The sequence below is a fragment of the Rhamphochromis sp. 'chilingali' genome (genome assembly GCF_963969265.1).
Source record: "Rhamphochromis sp. 'chilingali' genome assembly, chromosome: 12".
Taxonomy (NCBI): domain Eukaryota; kingdom Metazoa; phylum Chordata; class Actinopteri; order Cichliformes; family Cichlidae; genus Rhamphochromis; species Rhamphochromis sp. 'chilingali'.
This window is the reverse complement of record NC_137939.1, coordinates 18,727,562-18,750,073: the sequence shown is the minus strand read 5'-3', so window position 1 is coordinate 18,750,073 and position 22,512 is coordinate 18,727,562. Positions and strand designations below refer to the sequence as shown.

Below are 22,512 nucleotides of genomic sequence, written 5' to 3'. Positions count from 1 at the left end.
TCCGCGACACCTTAAAGGCCGGTCCATGAAAATATTGTCGGGCATAAACCGGTCCATGGCGCAAAAAAGTTTGGGGACCGCTGTATTAGAGCAGATGTGGAAAACCACTGTTAGACCTACTCTATACTAATGTAGTTACTGACACCCCATACTAAGGCAGGATTCATACAAACACACATTATTTTTTCTCTTAAACACTTTCTTTTTTCACATTTTGAGATTGTGTAATTTCTAAAAAGAATACATGTAATGGTTCAATAGATATAGTTATTTAAATGTCCATAATAATCACATGATCATTTTTGTACATCCTACAATCCAGGATTTAGAGCTGTGTGTCTGTATGAATTCAGCTTGCTATACTTATAGACTTAGATATATTAATCCACTATTTACCCAAACAAGTTACATTGTTTGGGTAAATAGATTGGGTTTGTTCTACAAAATAATTATTCAACAATAAAAAAAACACAAAAAAAATCTGCACATTAATCCAGAGTTCAGTTTCATATGTCTGATATTGTTTGTTAAATCTGGTGACACAAACACAGTCAATAATTCATTGCTAGCGTGACATGTGGTCCTTTTTGCCTTTGACCAATGATATGCTGGTTACTTGGACCAGTTTAGTATTTGCTGTCACAGAGGAATGTTAACCATAAATCCAAAAGACAAAACTGAAAAAAATATGTTAATTGCAAACATGTTTTTGCTTAGTAAAAGGATTGAAATTACATGGAAACTGTCACCTTAAAGCCTCATTGTAAATATCATCACAAACAGATGTTTTCCACACAGTTAACAAAGCTCCACCACATCCGATCACTGCACATAAATCTAAAAGAAAACAAAAACAAATAAAAAAAATAAAATTAACACAAGGGAAGACTTTTGACTTAATAACTACGCTTAAAATAAGTGTTACCTTTGAATATTTGTGGGAAAAATCTGATGCTACCCCAAGAATACAAAGCCACACTGGAAACGATGACAGGCTTGCAGCCCTCTGTCTTCCTGGAGTCAGGTGCCTGATCAGTAGCAGTGAGTTGACAGAAGTCGGTGTCTGTAAGAGTGGCCAAACACTGATACTCTGTCCACTTGAGTAGAGTCTAAGAAGCTGGAATGCAGGCACACTGGACGAGCTTGTTCTAAAAAATACAGAAAAAGGAACATTTTATTTGTCTGTAGAAACCCTAAAAACTACAAATAAGTTATGCAATGAACAATGTTGAAATACCTTATAGGTGCTGCAGGCCACATAACCAGAATCCAGAGCAATCTCACACTCACATGATGGTGAGGAAAGACATGAGCTCTGCAATGAGGTTTGAATGTCTCAGTTGGGACACTGAAGAACTCAGAAGACAGCAATACCTGCACAGAGAGACAGAGTAGAAAAAGCATAGATTTGTAATCCATAATGTGAATTAAAACTCAAAAAGTGTCAACAAGTATAATCATTTGAGTGTGGAATTATTTATGCACTAAACAGGATTTTAATTAATTAATTGAATTAAAAACACTGACATTTTTTATCAAAGATAAAGAATCATACCTCTCTCTGCTCTGAGGATCACTGAGCATCTCTGACAGGAAATACAGTTTCCTCAGTAGGAGTCATCATTCATGGTCTCAGAGGTGTGTAGTGTGGCAGCATCATGATGGTCTCCAGATCAGGCAGGAGGTCAGGTGATGGGTGTGTCATCTTCTCCATTGAAGACATACTGGTATGGCAGTTCATAAAACAGCAGTCTCTGTGTGGCATGTAGTTATCTGTGCAGTCCAGCACTGATGGATCAGGTTTGGCTCAGCAGTTCATGAAGATGGTGTTAAGATGTTGTTGTTTCAGCTGAGGATGGTGAAGTTTGAAGGTTTTCCCACAAAGGAAACAGGACTGTGTGTGCCCTGTCTGAAAAAAATACATCTACAAAACATAAAGTGCTTTTAACACCACCCACCCCCCCTCCCCACCCACCCATCTCAGCCCCCAAGTGTCTATATAATGCTGGTATGGGGTGTCAGTTACTAAATCTAATTAGTGCGTCAGAAAGCGGGGGCTACACCTAAAGCCCCCGCTTTCTGATGTCTTTGTTTATTAGCAGCTTTTTCCAGCTGCTCAGAGAATTCTGACTTGGCCTTTATCCACCCAAACCCAAACCCACCCAGATAAAGGCCAAGTCAGAAAATGGATGCAGAAACTTTCCATGTACTTCTAAATCAGTTTTTATACAAATTCTGTAAGCTGTAAAAATGTTTTTCTCTACATAATGTATAATTATAGACATCTCTGGTAGCCTAAAGATAGTTTAAAACTTTTAACATTTTTTACCTGTAAAACATGATAAGCAAAACCTCATTCATCCAAAAAACATTTGATTCTACAAAATTTACTATAATCAAGAAAATATAATTGTCTGTATTTATTCATGTGACCCATAATAAATACCTGCATTTATCTGTGATTTATTTATTTACTATTTCATATTTGAAAGCATCTTGGAGGGGAAGATCTCGTTTGTTGAGATACATACGTCAGAGTAAAAAAAGTATCAAAAAAGGAGATGACAATTAACATCCATGAAAAAATGTATAAGTAGATTTAGTCATTTAAAACATGAGAATAAAAAATAAATTATGTCCGTTTAATGCAGTATATTTCAGATCTGAGGTGCATGATAACAGAAAGCAGATCTCCCGGCTCTGCATGAAGTACAGCCATGATTTGGTGACATGATTAATAACATTGCAATAAGAAAGGGTCTTCTTACAGACAGAGTAGGGAAGACAATTTTTTCCAATGAAAAATATTTTTCATACTCTACAATCAGTAAACTCTGTAACAAACATGATCTGTAATTGTTTCAAAACTCACCAGACGACTTCATGATTGGCTCGAGGACAGGACACAAAACACAGGGTTGTGGTAACTGTAGTATGATCTCAGAACACCGGAATGGAGACATTGATCTGGCTGAGAAATAAAAATGAGGTCAAGCAGGGTGTTCTTGTCTGTAGTGGCAGAAGTGATCAGCTGTGAATACCCTCTCGACTGAAACTGCTCCAGAATCTGTTTTCTTCCACTCTGCAACTGGTTCTCATTAAAATCTCCACACACAATGATTGGGTGACAGTCCATTATTTCAAGGGAATCTAAAAGACTTACCAGGTTTTGCATGAATGGTGTCAAACTGTAGTCAGGGGGTCTGTACACAACAGCAATGAGTGCAGGGAATGGAGCCTGAACCTTCAACACTAAAAACTCAAGATCAGTGACATTATGCAGATACTGTTTTACCTGAACCTGAAAATGATTCCTCAAATACACAACAACTCCACCACCACTTCTGCTGGCCATGTGAGGAAAGTTTGTGTAGGACACATGTCTGTTGCGTTTGAACATGGTGTAGCCGTCCAAATGAAGACTGTCTGCAACAAAGGAGCCTTGGAGGTGAGACTCTGTGAGACACAAAACATCTGCTAAACACATTTCATGATGACTCTTGATGTCACTGATGTGAGATGGCAAACCCTCCGTATTGTGATGGATCAGTGTAAGAGTGTCAAGTCTGCTGGCTGTTTCTCTGACCTGAAGAAGAGGCATCATTTCCTCAACACTGGCTTGTCTCATGGTTTGGAGCGCTGCAGTTACCTCGGGATTGGAGTAAATCTTTTTCTCATCCAAGTCCTGCAAATAGAGTCCACTGAGAGACGTCACCCTGCTGAGAGCAACGTAAGCCATACCTGGTTCAAAAATGTTCTTCATTGAAACTACAGCTGTCTGTGTTGTAAGACCCTGAGTTTTGTGAATTGTGCAGGCAAATGCTAGCTTTACAGGAAACTGTCTGCGTACCGCTCCTTTAAACTTCAGACTCTCCTCTGCTCTCTCAATGTAAACCAGATCATCAGATGCTGCATTAGCACTGCGGTTGTGTCTCATAGGCTGCCGGTTGTCCATTCTGAGCCCCAGTTTGATTATGTGTCCATCATTTTCAGATCTCACCACCTTTACCAGTATACCAAAAGCACCGTTGACTAAACCGTTTAGTGTGTCCAAGTTTCTGGTCAGCATGACTCGAGCTCCTTCAGCAACATTCAGAGTGTCAGGTAAATCATTTCTCCCACCTGTAAATGGTTTGTCTCTTCGTTCCATTCTGCCTGTACGTTTATCCTTCTGGAAATCGTCTGCAGTGATGATTATGATGTTTGAATGAAGCTTCTTCAGGGTATCTGTGTTGTGGGATTCCACATTCTTGTTGGTGGCATAAATGTGTAAGACCTCAGTTGGACATTCTTCTGGTGCAGTCACAGCCTGTGACAACAAATCTCTGTCGCACTGAGAAAGCTCATCCGTCTTTTCTTTCACTCTAATCCTGTTCAGCATCTCTGCAAAGGCCACATCATCTTTCTGACGCATGATCTCGGTTAGAGTGATCATCTGAAAATGTTCCTGCCATAGGTCAATCTGTTCTGGATCGTAAACGCAGAGAGGTTTAGACTGTCGCACTGGTGGCAGCTGGTAAAAATCTCCAACAGCTAAAACTGACATTCCACCAAAAGGTCTCTGAGTGCCTTTGATTTGTTTCAGTCTTGCATCCACATAGGCAAAAAGGGGTTTTGAAACCATTGAAATCTCATCAATAACAATAATTTCTGCATTCATCAGCTCAGATCTGACTTCATCCAGTTGGTTACCAAGTCCTTGAATGGGTGGTTTCAGACTCCTGGGTAGTTTCAGTAGAGAATGTAATGTAGAGCCATTGATAGAAAAAGCTGCTGTCCCGGTAAATGAAGTAAGTAAAACAGTTGGATTTGATATGTCAGCTTCTTCTGCATTAGCAGGCAGTCTGCTCAGGATCTTTGATGCTTCAGAGTGAATACATTTAATCAGATGTGACTTTCCAGTTCCTGCACCACCGTTGATATAGAAGAAAAATGGATCTGGGTTCAAACCACAAACTCGCTGAATACACCAGTCTCTTATAGTATAGAACACGCAGGCCTGCTTCTGGTTCAGATTCTGATACATTACACGTACCACGGCTGGATCTACTGCAGGTTGTTCTCTGATGGCTCTGATCTCTGTTACAGCATCAGACTGACGACTGTAGTCAGGGACATTCTCCTGTTCGTTCTCATCATCAGAATGTCTCTCAGGAAGATTCTCATCACATTGCAGCCTCACAACTTCAGATTCAGGAGCAAGATTACACCATTCATCGATCACAACATCCCTATTTTGTTCAAACTCTTCCAGTGCACTCTCAATATCCTCAGAGTTCTTCTCATACTTGTCTTTATTTCTTTTCACAATCCGTTTCACAGACTCACTGTGGTCTGAACATGGAAGTCGCACAAAACCCGAGTTGTAGAAGGACTGATAGGTTTGGAAACATTGTGGTTTCAGTTCCTGCTCTGATCTGTGTGGAAGGTAAAGTCTCAACAGTCGACCATAATATTGCTCAGGATCTTTTTCCTGTGAACAGTGGTAATACCTGATTATAGCTGGTTTATCATTCTTTCGCCTTTGTACAAATCCAAGCTGGTTTAGAAGAGGAAGCACATCTTTTCCTTCATTTGGACCACTCACCAACCGGCACAGGGCAGCAAAATCAGCCAGCGACATTTCCTCATATTCTGGGGTCTCAGGTCTGCATTTGTATTTATCACTCAAACTTGTCATCCAAATATTACAGCTGTCATGTGTTGTGCTTTCCAGGAAGCTCATGGGCCGACTCATTTTTACTGGGTTATCATCTGTTGGTACAAATACAACACTGCGGGAACATTTTTTCATTTTTAGGCCACAGACTCGAGTCACACACTCCTGTGCGCTGATCTCTCTCTTTTTTGAGTAAGCCTGCATCACAGCTCTCATTTCATCACATTCATTGACCATGTTGTTTCCAGAGTTATCAATAACTGTCTTCAGGTATTCAGAGAGGCCAGATTCTTTCTTTGTTATATATTTACAGAGGTATTCTACACATGAATAGGCATTCAAAATGAATGAGACATCTAAATTAGAGTTCCAGGCTTCAAGCAGGTCTGGGTTGTAATTGTTGATCCAACAGTCCTTTGGGTCACGTTTCAGAATCAGAGCTGTTTTCTTGTTTATGTTCTGGAGGCATTGTTCATACTCATTCATTGTCAAGTTGCATCGTGACAGAATCTGCTCTATGGTGAGGGAAGCAGCTTCAGGTTCCTTCAGCAGGTTCAACAAAGGTCTGAGTTTGGCTTTTGCAGCTTCAGTGTCTGAATCCTCATCCTGTCTCACAATCATTGTTCTTGTGGATGGTGGTTTTGGAAACCCAAATCTACAACCAGAGTTCACACTCTTAAAGCATGTCTTTGTGTGGTTCTTGCTGTGCTTTTGTAGTTCAGAGACTTTTTTGTGCAGTTCAGGTTGTTTTTCTGGATCAGGGAGTTGAGCTGAGATGTATCTGTCCACAAAGTCACAGACAGTTTGGTCATCATCCACATCTGCTTCTACCTTTTCTCGAATCCACAGCAACATGTGTATATGCGGACTACCTCTGTGCTGGAACTCAACTCTGTAAAAGTAATCAATGATCTCACCAAGGGGCTGTGCAGGAGAAAAAAGCAAATCTCTGAACAAAGCCTCAACACGTTTATCAAACATTCGCATGGTGGTTACTGGATTTGATCTTAGAATTTCACACTTTTCTGACCAGTCCAGGGCTTCAAAATCAACCTTTTCACCTTGCTGTCTCTTTATTGCTTGAATCACTTCAGGCCATCTCATCTCAGCAGCAGAGAAAGTGACAAAGAACTGAGGTGTTCCTATTTGACGAATCATACTGAATAAATCTTTGGTAGTTTTCTGCCAGTAAGCTGGAGTTCCTCTGAGTGGCTGCATAAATCTGATTGCATCTTTATTTCTTACCAGCTTCTCTACTTCTGTCTTACTTTGTAACATTCCCGATGTGATTTTGCGTCCATCTTTGGTCATAGTTTTACCTTTCCTTAGCTGTATTGTCATGCTGGAATTAGCCAAATGTATTTCAGTGACAAACTGTGAGAAAAACAGGTAATTTGTGTCTTTAGCAAATCTTGCATCAATGTTGAAAAGCCTTGACTTGAAGTAAGCACTTGGTGTGAGTTTAAGAAGTCTCTTTTCATCCAGTGTATTCTGACCGGTAGGAAACTGCACAGGAAATGCCATGGCTTCCAAATGAGGAGTTCTGAAGAAGCTAACAGGATTGTTTCTTTCTGCAGGAGCCACACAATATGTGTTATCAGTGAAACAGAGAATCTCTTCTGAAATGTCAACAGGCTGCAGACAACTTTCTAGAGCAAAACCTCCATTGTTCAAATCACTTTCTGGTTCATCAGGATTTTGTTCCTCTGGTTGTTCATCACAGGATTGCATATTAATAGCTTGTTCACTTTCAGACTCACTTTCGCACAAAAGGGCATCTTTTTCATAGTTGTCAATTTCCATTAAATCTGCTTCATCATAATCATCACTTCCCATGCTGGCTTCATCACTGCTGTCATCATCAGGTAACGTTGGATCACAAAGCAATGCATCATCTCTGATAATAATATCTGTGTACTGTGGATGAATTTGTTTGAGTTTACGCAGGGCTTGAATGAGTTTAGACCAGGTGACAGTCTGGAACAGCTGATGGCCTTTGTAGCACAGTCGTCTTTTCAGCTTTATCCTCATGATCTGTGATTGGCTTCTGATCCTCGGTAAACTGTCAACTGTTTGTTGGACTTCAGATGGTACACACACCACATTACCACGTATGAGTCTCTGTCTGCCCTTTGGAAGTGGAATAATCTTAGCAAATGGTATGCATTTGGCAATCAGATGTCTCTCCAGAATGTTGAGATCGCACAGTTCAGCTGGAATATCCTGCAGTTCTAAACCGTTGACAGCAGCAAGTCTTGGCATGCGTCCACTTTTGAGGGAACTGTGACACGTGTGACAGATATACTCCTTTTTTCTCTCAACAGGAAAGCTGCAGTGATCATGACATGCTTCATCACACACATGAACAAATTTACCAGTTAGACACTGCTGAGCTACAATTTGGTGTTTTGAGTAATTTTCTCTTTTGCAGATTTTCACCTGATTAGGAAAAGAAGCTTTTAGACAAACAGTACAAACATAAGATGGTGCTGACTTAATGTTGGATCTGAAACGAGATATGGCCTCATTCATTAAAGTGTTCTCTGGATGACACTGTAAACTGTCAGCTGGTCGATGCATCTGACGATATTTTCTTTTTATTTTCATTGCACATCTGATATTATGCATCTGTCTAAAAGAAATACTGTTCCAATATTTTACTCTCATTCGTTCTCTCATATTGTCCTTGTGTTGCTGCTGAAATTGTCTCTCTTCTCCATAACGTTTAGTGATGTAACATTTTTTTTTCTGTCTAAATTCTACACTTTCTTTATATAGGTTAGAAACATATGACCTCATGTAAGCTTTATGTTTCTCTCTGAATCCAGCACAAGTTCTGTAATTTCTTCTTATACGTTCCTTCTGCTGTTCTTTGAATATAGGAGATTGTCTATAAGATTCTTTATATGTTTTTCTCATACGTTCCTTCTGCTTTTCTCGAAAAATGGGAGATTCTCTATATGTTCTTGTTATACGTTCCTTCTGCTTTTCTCTGAATGAAGAATCTTCTTTATACATCCTTATGACACGTTCTCTTTTTCTCTCTCTAATTTTAGCACTATCTCTATAGATTTTTCTAAAATGTTCTCTCTGTTTCTCTCTATATGTAGCATTGAGTTTACACAGATTATTTTTGTACACACTCTTCTTCTGTCTGTGATCAGGATCATGAGACTTTCTGCTAGAATCTTTTTTCTTTGCCTTAAAGCTTTCATCAAAAGCGTACATCTGTCTTTCTTTCTTTTTCTGATTTTCCCTTCTCTGTGGTAGTTTTTCTTGGACCAACAGTCGTCTCCTAATCTTTCTCCTTTGCTGTTTATTATGCTTCAACAGTTTATGTGAGAGTTCATCTGTTGTCATAGTTAAACAGGAGGCAGTGTTTAAATCATTCAGAGGAACAGAATCTTTTATTACCTGAGTGTCTCTTACAGAAGATGCAGAGGTTTCTATTTCTAAATAATCAGAATTGTTCAGCTCAGCAGCTGGCTCATTTGAATAATCCACTCTGGATGACATCACTTCAGTAGCTAAAGTGTCGGCCACAGTTTTCTGTGTTTTCTCAGTGGATTTGGGGGTTTCAAATTTAGGTTCATTTAAAGCTGGTGCTGGAACAGTTGTAGCTGTTTGTCTGTTTTCATCAGCATTTCTTTGGTCAGCAACGTTTTCACTGTGGAACTCAACAGGCTGTAGCTCATAAGTGCAGGTTGGTGCGATGCAAAACATTCGGTACAAACGTTTGATCCTGTCAATCATGTCGTTAAGACGTGTGAATTTTAACATAACTGCAGTTCCACCACTTACACTTAGCGACAATGGCATTCCTGTAGACTTACGTGGGTGAGGATCAAAATATGCGTATTCACCTGAAGTCAGCCTGGAAACTGCAATGGCTGTTCCTCCCATGACTAGCAAAGCATAGCAAATGTCTGAAGCCAAACACTGTAGTCCCTGTTCAAGGCTCGGAAGATGATCTGTACCGTCAAATGTGCCATAAAGAGCAAACTGAGACATGTCGACTTGATACTCGTGTCTGCGGCTGATGATCACAGTGGGAAGTTCATCACAGGCTAGAAACACGCTGTTCACAAACCTCTTTCTGGCATCTGAATACACGGCATGGCCTTTGTCCAACACACGGTTGAGATCTGCTCTGGTAATGAATTCATCCTCGTGTAAGAATGACAGGAAAACCAAACTGTTCGCCATGCATTGCTGATTCCGGTACTTTCCATACTTAGCATTGGCCTGGCTTCGAGACGCACAGATGCTACTCACTCGTGGACGACTTTCACTGTTTGTAACCTGTACATGAGACGGTCCTGGAGCTTCTCCATCATGCTGCGTTTGCACAGTTAGCTGGGGTTCAGTCTGGATTACCTGTTGTACTTTAGCATTTGGCACAGATGATGAGCAAACACCTCTCTTTACCACATCTGCATAAGACACTGCGGCCGTCTGAACGCTGAGCTGCACTTCTGGACTGGGAATACTTGTAACAGACACCTTTACCTGCTCACCGGTCTGAGAAAGATTTACCTGTTCCTTCTGCTTTTGCCATCTAAGCTTCTGGGACTGTGACCTTTGACCTTTCCTTGGCATTTTGTGCAAGTACAAACTGGACCTTATATGTATTTATACACAAATGTATACAAAACTCAACCTGTAAACACTGAAAAACTCCTCAAGTTTCTATTAAATGGATCAACTATACAAATGGTAAAGTGTTCTTATGACCGTTTAATTGATGTAAAAGGCTGGCTTAAATACAAACTCAATATAAAAGTTATTGAAAGATCCTTAAAAACGTTTTATTGTAGCTTTTTCAACAACTGTATATTATTACTTCTTTTTTTTTAACCAGACTGGTTAATGAATAGGTCTATACTTCTGTGAAGTAATATGCAGAATAAATCTCAACAATCAACAGGCTATAATAAAACTCTTAGCTTTGAAGTAGACTTTGTGTAAATCTTTGAGATATCTAAAATCTAAAGCAAATATAAGGAGCTGTGGTGGTGTGGTGATCAGATGACAGGCGATGAGGATTCTTCAGCTGGATGTTCTGCAGCAGTCAGGAAACAGGAAGTCTGGGTCCTCAGGGCAGCTTCTCAATGACAATTGTAACTCAATACTTACACTGAGTAATAGAAATGGGTTTGTCCTTAAATAATATTAGTATAAACTTACTGTAGTCAAATGTTATAGTCAATGAAACAGACTTGAAAAATGTATTTGAATCTAATTTAATATTTATGTAAATAGAGCAGTCTGAATGTATATATTACAAAATAACCAGATTGTCTTATTACAAATAAACCTTTAAGAGGTGTATATTTTATATAATTTATCAAAGCAATTGCACCTGTAAGCCAATCAATGTTTATTCCAAAGTGTAATGCAAAATTAAAATGACAAATGTAGGGCTGTGTAAGTAGTTTCTACTGTGAGTTCTACTGTACTGTAATTCTACTACTGTAATTTTAACTTTCTACTTGTGATTTCCAGAAAAATGACTGGATGTGAGAGAGTTTAACGACAGGAAAGATGGAGCAGTGAGAGCAGAGATCTCTCAGAATTCTGAATACAGACTGACAAAGTTCAGGTAACTTCAATTCCAAAAACTTAGATTCTGGTAAAACTGGATTTCAAGTCACAGGATTGCGTTTCAACTCAGGTTCAAGTTTGTCAAATTAGATAGAGCACATGGCGGAGAATGGATAGAAGATAGAATGGCTTGTCAAAAAAGATTGAGCAGGGAGAGGGAGAGTGATAGGACAGACTGAATTGCTTGTTAATGATAGAGGGAGAGGGTTTTCTGCAGCAGGTCACCTGTAAGACAGAAAGAAAGTGGAATTAGACACACTTCCAATAAACCTGGCTTTACCGTATTTTTCAGACTATAAGGCACATTTAAAAGCCTTTAATTTTCTCAAAAATAGACAGTGCACCTTATGTATGGTTGTGCTTACTGATTTTAAACCAATTCTATGTGGTACACGGCACTCTGTCAAATGTTTTAGTATGACTTTGGTAAGCTACAAAGCAGCACCACTTGATGTATTGTCGGAGCATGGATACCATAGTCAGCACCCTCGTAGAGTAATTCGTACTGTGCTTCAACATAATATGGTGTGTGTGTATAAGGGCCTGGCACCTGTTGAGAGCCATGCTTATGAAGCAGATTTCAAACTGATCAATCCACATTCATCAGTCCATAAATCCTGAAAAGTGAGTGTATTGTTCTGTATTTTATGTCTTACAACTGAACAATTTTGAGAGTTATTGTAAATGAGTTGAATAAAGTTTCACTTATCTGTTTTGTTTGGCTTAATGTGCCTTAGAATTTAGTGCGCCTTACAGTCCGAAAAATACAGAACACATATATCATTACACACTGAAGAGTCGTACAGTACATTATTAGATTCAACTGAATGAAAATGTTTATCATATGGTGGTGGAACATTTCTAAGGACATTTTTGCATTCTATTAACACAATAAAAACAAACACAGTCTGTAAACCAAGATGTGGTGCTACAGTAACTTACTATAAACATTATATGGTCAAGCTAAACCCACACAATGAAGTCAGAGCAGACAGTTTCAGACCACCTGCTTTAAACACTTCACAGCACTCAACTCACATGATCCTAAATGCCCAAAGGTCTCAAATTCCCGTTTCTGTGTGTACTTACCTGGTTCAACAGTATATCATAATGTCTGGGGAGCCGTTAACATAAAAGTAAAAAATAATTTACTCAGTATGACTTTTGGCAAAATGAAAAATTTGGAGACAGATGACTCCTAAACAGCAGTTTCTACATTTTTCAGTCAAATATGGGGCATGTTTAATACACACTCCACTAAATCTACAATAAACTTAGCATGGCCGATATTAGGGCCTAATTAAAAATGTACTATGATGATAAGAGAGATCTGTAAGTCTGGAAATGTTTACACAGACTTTTCTACGATCTGATTATTCCCAAGAGCTGTGCTGACTCACTCCACTAAACTGAATGTCCTATAATGAGAAACATTTCCCAGCACTGTACCTCAGACAAACCTTTACTTACCAGACTGGAGACGATCAGATCAGCAGTCTAGAGAAAGGAAACAATTCATCAGATCACTGTTTGATGATTCAGACTGTTGAGCCTCTTCACACACAATCCAATTTACTGTGACATAAATTAACTAGTAAAATTCTTAATTTATTTAAGGCTTTATGAGCTTACTGTAGTCTAAAGAGGCGATAAATGAACTGCAGCGTCTCACATGGCTGTAGCAAGTGTAATAAAAGCATTCATTACTACAGAAATATAAAGAATAGCCACCAATATTTGTTGGCACAAGTGCAGGATATACCAAATATTTCCTACACAGAAGCTTTGTGGCTCCAACATTTTCTACAACAGGTCAGTACTACTAAAGTGTGAAAGCCAAAACTTTTAAAAATGTTAGATACAAAATAATTATATAAATCAGAAGCAACAGAAAACCTCGTCATGTCTGATATGAATATGTAAATCTTAAAATAGTTTTAAATATTGACATGTTACAATAGCAGAGGTGCACCATGTTTTGTAATTAAAATTAAATGTCTTAAATTTTTACACTAAAAAGTCCTTTCATTATACCTGTTGCTAGGAATATTTATGTATTTTGCAGTGTACCTTTTTGGCAACTTTTCTATTAAATTTTAAAACACATTATATTCACCAAATAAGTGATAAACTAATTAGACACACTGGCTGTAATGTACCTAACAATGTCCACTCACACCTCTGGTTCTCTTAGTTTTTCATTATTGCTTAACTGTACAAAATACTTCTACAGTGTTCTGACTTTAATGTAACACATCAGCAGAATTTGAGAGACAATATGAATCAATACCTGTGCAGCTCTTAAGTGTTTGAGCAACCACTTATACTGACTCCCCTAAAACACTTTCATTGTTTTGTCTGCTACTTAAATCCACAAACATAAGGAGAAAATGAACAACTGACATTTACCTATGTTTGGATTCAATAAGCCATAAGAAATTTAAATCATACATAAATGGGCTATTAAACTTCAGGGACATTTTCAGGGACAGTCAGAGGTCCTGTGTGAGGGCTTTGCTGCTACAGGTAATAAATCCTGACTTTGTGTTTTTGCCCATCAGTAAATGGAAACATATCACAAAAAGTCAAACTACTGTATGTAAGTTGCCAAATGTGCTACGCAATGCCAGGTTCATACTCCCTCAGTTACAATCACTGTTTACTTACCAGCAAAGGCAAAACCAAAGATCTCTTTCACTCTGTGTAACAAAAGACAAAGCACAAAAATACAGAATGAGACAACTCAAATCAGCATCACAGTCAATACTGCATCACTCTGTGTAGTCCAAAAGATTCAGTACACTTCTTTGTTTATCACAGCAACAAACAACTCACCTTTTTCTACACCTTATTAAAGATTACTGTCTTCATTAAGGTAAAATGTGGTTTCATCCATTTGTAATAAGCCACACACGTTTCTCAGTTATGTGATAGCTCTATTAGTTTGGTGCTATTAGATAACACAGTAGATTTAATAAGCAATGATTTGCTACACCTAGCTCTGCACACTTTATCAAATTCTGACATCACAATTTCAAAGCATGAACAATCATAAATGAAAGCTTGGATGATATTTTTGTAGGCTTCAACGTTTGAGTTCGTCTGCATTCAAATTCTGCTTCCTAAAAATATTATCACCTGCACACAGTATCATTTAATATGCTGTTGTTTTAAATATCTACATATCATATTTATAATATTAATGGTGCACTGCTGCATTTTATTTATTTGAAGGTGGACTTTTTTATATTTCGTTAGTTTTTCACAAAGTGAGAAGTTAAACAGAGCTGCAGGTGTAGGTTTCATTTAAAAAAAAAAAAAAACAACCTGCACAAACAAGTGTTTGTTAAACAGTTCTTAAAATTTAACTAAAAAACTAAAATTACCTAATTAAAAAAAACTTCTTGTTAAGAGATGTTATTATTCTTATATTATGTGTTTCATCCTCACTCTCTCTCTCCCTTCTGTTAATTAACCCACAGCACAAAAACACACCGGTACAGGCACGTGACTCTTTTTCTCCCGGCTTTCAGTCAGAAGCTGTGTCCCAAAATGTCGGCTGCATCCTCTGGAGGCCGCATTTGAAGGCCGATTATGTCACAGCCAGTCGACGAAGGCTGTCTCAAATGCGGCCGACAAATGAGTCCTTCATTTCCCCGAATAAACTTTTAACATATTTTTAGGCGAGAAAGTAGCGGTGTAAATATCTGCTTGGTTTATCAAGACATCGCATATTTGCAAAAGTGTGCCGACGTTTTCAGAGACGTCTGTCACCCACCAGCTCGATGGCAAGCTGGGAGGGGGGTTCAGACCCCCGCTCTTTCGCTACTCAGGTTAAACATGATATACAAGTCACTCTGATAACTTAAAAATGTAATTGTTTGCCTTTTTCTGTGTTTTATTTGTTCTGGAGTAAATCGGTTTGGCTGAGATCAAAGTTATTAGATTATTAGATTAAATAAAGCTTTATTAATCCATCCGGTGGGTCCTCCGGGATTTTCACATAGCTCAATAAACGTTAAACGGTCGAGAATTTACGCCAGTGTCCTGTTATATTTTAAATAGCAAGGAGCAGACGGCCGAGTTTATTAAACTCCCGCGAGACAGCGGTGACGCAAATCTGAAGGCTAGACCGTCCAGTTTCACAGCCTTCTCGGTCCACGTAGACCGCGAAGGCTGGGTCCTCCGAAAGATGCAGCCGACGTTTTGGGACACAGCTAATGGCGGTAAAATGGCTCCTTTGAAGTTGCCGACCCTGCTGCTTCAGCAGCTAATCAGTGGTTCTAAAATGACGGCTCATTACCTTACAACCGAAAGAATGAGGCCGTTTTTAACTGACTGATTTGTGAAGAGAATTAACTTCAGCTTCCCTAACAGACTCAGAAACACTAACACACCGAATGAACCAAATACAACACAATAACTGTAATAAACAATCAAATGAACCATATTAATTTCACACTGGGCCTATAGCAGCTAGGCTAGGCGTTAGCACTTAGTGCTAGCATACCAAACACTCCTTTTAAATAGTAAAATTACAACGTTTCACTAAAAAAGCAGCCATTGTGTTACTTTAACATGACTTATACTTCGACTGGCTTCATAAGTCACTAACAACAACTGGGTAAATCCCTCATACAGCTTATAGACATTTCATTTCAGAAAAGAGAGACAGAGAAGCAGCGCTTACCGGTGGGGATCGAGCTGAGAGTGGACGGAGATTCAGGAGTCAGGCAGAGACGTTAAAAAAAGAGGCATTCACGGGTAGTGGGAAACTCCGCAATTACACAAAATTGGCATGGAAAACGTGAAAAATATATGTAAATTTAAATATTATTATACTAGATTTTTTTGCAACAAAAAGCAACTAGCAGAAATTTAATTCTATAAGTTTAATAAATGTTTCAAACAGGATTCTTTGAATTTGAAATAATGGTTAAAAGACATAAATAAACATAAGGTCATTATGTTAAAATGTACTTTATTATGATAGATTTATTTAACTGACTGCAGTAGTAAGAAGAGTCTTCTGCTGAACACCAACACCAAGGAGCTGGTGTTGGTGATCGCCTAAGCATCCTCACAGTAGGAGCTGCAGAGGTTCATCTCACTCCACTGCAGGACTCAAGAGGTTCAGGAGGTCCCTTAACCCCACTGCTATGAGACTTTTTAACAGCGACTCCTGATATGTTCATTGCACATTTGTTTCTTTTATTCTACTACATATTGGTTGTAATCATGAATTCTGAATTGCTTTAAAGCTGAAGCTGTCTGCTAAAACTAGCTGAAAAAGCTGAAAAGTTGCAGAAATTGTAAAAACTTTGCAGAAGCAAAGGAACTTTGCTAAAATGGAATAACTTAGCAGAACTGCAATATCTTAGAGGAAACATAATACTTGGCAGAAATACAATAGCATAGCAGAACTTAGCAGAAATATTGTAACTTACCAGAAACATAACTTCTCAAAAATACAAGAATTTAGGAGAAATAGTATAAGATAACAGAAAGAATATATTTAGACAAAAATACTTAAGCCTTACAGAAACACTATGATTTAGAAAAATAGTACAACATAGCAGAAATACTGTGATTTACCAGAGACACTGTGATGAACTATGAATATTGTAATTTTAAATTAAGACTATGTTTTAGCACAAATATTATAATTTGGCAGAAATACTATGATACAGCACAAATTATATAGCAGAAATGCTATATTTAGAAAGAAAAATATAATATAGTAGAAATAGTATGATTGAGCAGAAATACTACAATATAGCATAATAACAATGATTTAGCAGAAATACTATGATTGAGCAGAAGTACTAAGATGTAGTAAAAGTACTTTGATTTAACAGAAATACAATTATGGAGGAGTAATACTTTAAAATGGGAGAAATATTGATACACACACACACATACACAGAGCCTAAAGGGAAGAGTATTTGTGCCATGGAGTCTTAACAAGAATGTGAGGTCCATATTAGAAAAGCTGGTAAAATCATAAAAGTTTGCAGAATTGTAATAAATGATGAATATGAATTACTGGTCTGTGACAGTGTATTAATTTGTAGGGAAAAAAACATGTTGACCAAGGTGGAATCGAACCCACGATCTTTGGCTTGCAGACCCATGTCATTACCAACTGCGCCACTGGGAAAGAGAGGAGCCGTTTTGAAAAACAGGGTAATGAGGAGTCAGAATTAGATCGCGGCGAGAGGCGAAAAACGCCGTTTTTTGGAGTTACAAAACGTTGTGTAACTCAAAACCTAGGTGGACTAGAAGCATAATTCTTGTACTACTGATCAGGCACCTCACTCCAGGAAGACAGAGGGCTGCAAGCCTGTCATCGTTTCCAGTGTGGCTTTGTATTCTTGGGGTAGCATCAGATTTTTCCCACAAATATTTAAAGGTAACCCTTATTTTGAGCTTATTTATTAAATCAAAAGTCTTCCATTGTGTAAATTATATTTGATATGTTTTTGTCTTCTTTTAGATTTAGATGCAGTGACCGGATGTGCTGCAGCTTTGTTAACTGTTTGGAAAACATCTGTTTGTGATGGTATTTAAAATTACACTTTAAGGTGACAGTTTCCATGTAATTTCAGTCCTTTTTCTAAACAAAAACATTTTTTAATTAACATATTTTTTTATTTGTTTTACCAGCACATCATTAGTCAAAGTTAAAAAGAGCCACATGTTACACCAACAATGAATTTTTGACTGTGTTTGTGTCACCAGATTTAACAAACAATATCAGACCTATGAAATAAGTAATTGCACCATTTTTGGATAAATGTGCAATTATATTGTTTTGTATTTTCAATTGTTGAATAATTATGTTATAGAACAAACTCAATCTGTTTAGCCAAACAACATAATTTGTTTGGTTAAATAGTGGATTTGTATAATTTTACTCTATAAGTACAGCAAGCTGAATTCATACAAACACACAGCTCTAAATCTTGAATTGTAGGATGCACAATAATGCTCATTTAATTATTATGGACATTTAAATCAGAATCTATTGAACCATTACACATATTCTTAATAATTAATTATTTTTAAGAGAGAAGTGCATCAGCGTGTGAACATGAAAGTAATACCAGTCCACGCTCTCTCTGATGCTGCTGTTACCTTTAACTGTTAACTATGCACTTCTCTCTTAAAAATAATTTGATTTCTATTGTGTGGTCTTAAAAAAGTACGGGTGATTTAAAGATGCCAAGTTAAATGTTCAGTATGTTGGTCACACCAAACACATGCACTCTCCAGTTTCTTCTTCTCATCTAATGCAATCTTAATGGTAAATCAACAGGGTACCTGGTTGCATAATTAGGTACCCTGTTGAGGGTACCAGGGAGCGTCAGGGTGGACAACGAGGCCATGAGGCCTATAGTTAAAGTTTTTCAATTTGCAGTTTTCTCCAGCTGCGTTAAACTCCATGTCTGTCCCTGTGCTCACGTCTGCAGTCTGTCTCGTTCCTTTGAGGATTCTCTCTGCACAGTTTCACCCCTCATATAACAAACCTCTTAAACATGAAGATGTAATCTTGGCCTCTGGAACTGATGCCACTCCTGGTCGGCTGCCTGTTCACCTGTTGCTGTCTCAATCTTATTTGCCATGTCGTCTGTGCTTTCATCCTCACTGCAGACATGCACACACTCTGTGGGGTCCAGCCTGTACTCACAGTGTAGAGTAGCAGTGGCAGGTAAAGAAGAGGATCTTGGTAAATGTTTACCAAGATCCAATTCAGTCAACCAGTCTAAATATATTGAATTTGAATCTTAGAATGAGATAATCACATTAAAAGGCTCTCTCTCTCTCTCTCTCTCTCTCTCTCTGACACACACACACACACACACACACACACACACACACACACACACACACACACACACACACACACACAGACAAACAGGGAGAGAGAAGTAAGTTTCTAGGTCAGCCTGGGAGCTGCTGAATTTGAATCCACCAATCAGAGAGGCTGTGTACTTTTTCCCGCCAAAACTGGTGCCTGCAGCACACAGAGAGACACAGGATTATTGCAGCCTATTTCTCATAGTGACGACTCCCCTCAAACAAATGACCATAATTTCCTAACCGTAGGGGCTAGAGCGGTCATTCTTACACCGTTTTGTTCAGAAGAGATGGGGGAATCTTCCAGTGTTAACAATTTATCATTAAAATATGAATTATTAAAGATATTTGACTTGTAATGCACCATAACTGAGTAGAGCGAAGCAAAAACTGCCTTGACTTGCCCTCAAACAACGCTTTCTAACTCTAAATCTATTTGGAGTATCGATATCATTCTTTCACCGTAAGAGACAGCAGGCTTTGGTGAACAATCATGGAAATTTTCAGGTCTCTGTGGAAATCCAACAAAAAGTTATGACGAGAGAAAAAAGTGGTTCATTTCCAGAGTTTGAAATCTGAAGAAATCTGAGCGAGGGACAAATTTCCTACCCTCAAACAAACATAATTCATGGCCAAATGGTAATAGGTGAGAAAACAATTCTTGAATTGTGAGCGTCAGGAGTGTCTGAAGATATACCAGGACAAGCCTCATGTCTTAACTTTGCTTCGTTAAGGAGATATGACGATTCGAATATGCCTCTCATTACAGAAATCCAGCGATGATTTTGAACAAACTCTCCATTGACTTTGTATGGAGAGTTTTCTGACTTTGTGTTGGTCTGAGGAGATTTGCCAAAATTCTATAAATCCCACAACAATGATAGTGACATTTTCTGAAAGCCAGCAAAAATACCTACGTTTTGATGTATAATTTGTGGAAGTTGAGTGAAAATTGAGCAAGTAGCAAGAAGTTGTTCGGACATGAAGTGAAAATTGCAAAACCTTCAGTGACACACTGGAAGCCAAGAGCATAGCAACCATAACAACGCATGTATTTTGTGAAAAATCACAATTGTGCAACTGAAAACTTTAAGAGGCATAAAAGTAAAATGGTAAAAGATTTGAAAAAGCTGAATCATACATCAATAGCCCAATAATTTGTGAACATTTTAAAGTTTGAATGGTTGTTCTAGGTGAAAGTATGAGGAAGTAGTTAAGTTTCAAAAACAAGCAAAATTTAGCAGAATTTTGGAAGTTTCCCATTCATTTCAATGGGACAAATTAAAGGAAAAAAGTGGAATATTTTAAAAAGTATAATAGCAAAAAATAGCAAAAATCATAGCGATCATTAGCAGAAATAGCAGAATAGTTTAAAATTTGAACGGTGAAAATCGGCTGAAAATTGTGGAAGTAGTTAAGTGCCAAAAAGTGTACGGAAGCAACTGGAATAATAAAGTATAAAGAACTAGAAAAATTTGCATTTCCTGCGAAAATGCAGTGTGGATGCTTAAAGCTGAAGCTACATGCAAAAAGTAGCTGAAAAAGCTGAAAAGTTGCAGAAATTGTAAAAACTTTGCAGAAGCAAAAGAACTTTGCTAAAATGGAATAACTTAGCAGAACTGCAATATCTTAGAGGAAACATAATACTTGGCAGAAATACAATAGCATAGCAGAATTTATCAGAAATATTGTAACTTACCAGAAACATGATAACTTCTCAAAAATACAAGAATTTAGGAGAAATAGTATAAGATAACAGAAAGAATATATTTAGCCAAAAATACTTAAACATTACAGAAACACTATGATTTAGAAAAATAGTACAACAGAGCAGAAATATTGTGATTTACCAGAGACACTGTGATGAACTATGAATATTGTAATTTTAAATTAAGACTATGTTTTAGCACAAATATTATAATTTGGCAGAAATACTATAATTTAGCAGAAATACTATATTAAGCACAAATCCTATAAAAAGCAGAAATGGTATGATTAAGCATAAATACTACATTTAGTAGAAATACTTTGTTTTAGCACAAATCCTATAAAAAGCAGAAATACTGTACTATGATTTAGTAGAAAAACTATAATTAATCAGAAATACTAAATTTAGCAGAAATACTATATTAAGCACAAATCCTATGAAAAGCAGAAATAGTATGATTAAGCATAAATACTACATTTAGCAGAAATACTATATTAAGCACAAGTCTTATAAAAGGCAGAAATACTATATTAAGCACAAATCCTATAAAATAGCAGAAATAGTATGATTTAGCACAATAGTAATAAGTTAAACAGAAAAATTGGAAAAGCAAAATGGACAGCTGAAAAAATGCTGAACATGCTGAGGGTCCCTCAAATATACTTGTTAAATGACAAAAATCTGCAAAAAAATCTATAACAGCCACACAATTACAAATATGTACACATGAGGAAACACACATGCACAGAGAGACACACACACAAGATCCAATTCAGTCAACCAGTCTAAATATATTGAATTTGAATCTTACAATGAGATCATCCCATAAAAAGGCTTCCTATCTCTCTCTCTCTCTCTCTCTCTGTCACACACACACACACACACACACACACACACACACACACACACACACACACACACACACACACACACACACACACACACACACAGACAGACACAGAGGGAGAGAGCTGCCGAATTTAAATCCACCAATCCGAGTGGCTGTTTACGTTTTCCCGCCAAAATAGGTGCCTCTGTTTACACACGCAGCACAGAGAGGCACAGGATTATTGCAGTCTATTTCTCATAGTGACGACTCCCCTCAAACAAATGACCATAATTTCCTAACCGTAGGGGCTAGAGCGGTCATTCTTACACCGTTTTGTTCAGAAGAGATGGGGGAATCTTCAAGTGTTGACAATTTATCATTAAAATGTGAATTTTTAGAGATATATGACATGGATGAATTGTTTACTTAGAAGCCACGAATTCCCCAATATGCAAATTTGAATGCCTGAGACCACATATATGATTGGCTGGCTGGGAAGCCATGCAGGCCCTGATTTGTGGATTTGAATTCCTCAGCCCTGATATGATTGGCTGGCTTAGAAGCCATGAAGGCCCCAATATGCAAATTTGAATGCCTCAGGACACATATATGATTGGCTGGGAAGCCGTGCAGGCCCTGATTTGAAAATTTGAATGTCTCAGTCCTCAGAGAGGATTGGCTGCCTGGGGACCTGGCAGATATAATATATAGAAATACTATGATTAAGCATAAATACTACATTTAGTAGAAATACTATGTTTTCGCACAAATACTATAAAAAGCAGAAATACTATAATTTAGCAGAAATACTATATTAAGCACAAATCCTATAAAAAGCAGAAATACTATATT

General features: G+C 37.8%; 1 protein-coding gene and 1 long non-coding RNA gene across 5 annotated transcripts in view; both read right to left on the bottom strand.

Annotated features, from left to right (window-relative positions):
• Nucleotides 1-264: 264 nt before the first annotated feature.
• Nucleotides 265-22,512, bottom strand: part of LOC308407723 (uncharacterized protein) — a 34,975-nt gene continuing 12,727 nt past the window's right edge. The window contains exons 1-6 of one of the 4 annotated variants that reach the window (XR_013973713.1): nt 3,587-5,885; nt 2,873-3,456; nt 1,556-1,924; nt 1,238-1,374; nt 926-1,148; nt 271-837 (exon numbers count right to left, since the gene is read on the bottom strand). Coding sequence is in view for 1 of the 4 variants with exons in the window: in XM_080899557.1 (XP_080755683.1) it covers nt 3,316-3,456 (141 nt within the window). In the remaining 3 variants the exon portion in view is untranslated. Of the gene's footprint in view, nt 838-925; nt 1,149-1,237; nt 1,375-1,555; nt 1,925-2,178; nt 3,457-3,586; nt 5,886-22,512 lie in introns of those variants that run through there. The other 3 variants (XR_013973711.1, XR_013973712.1, XM_080899557.1) reach the window with 3 other exon arrangements.
• LOC308407642 lies at nt 11,251-13,949 on the bottom strand. Its single transcript, XR_013973706.1, has 3 exons — nt 13,931-13,949; nt 12,734-12,760; nt 11,251-11,488 (listed from the first exon to the last, which is right to left on the bottom strand). It is a non-coding gene; the product is annotated as an uncharacterized lncRNA (long non-coding RNA).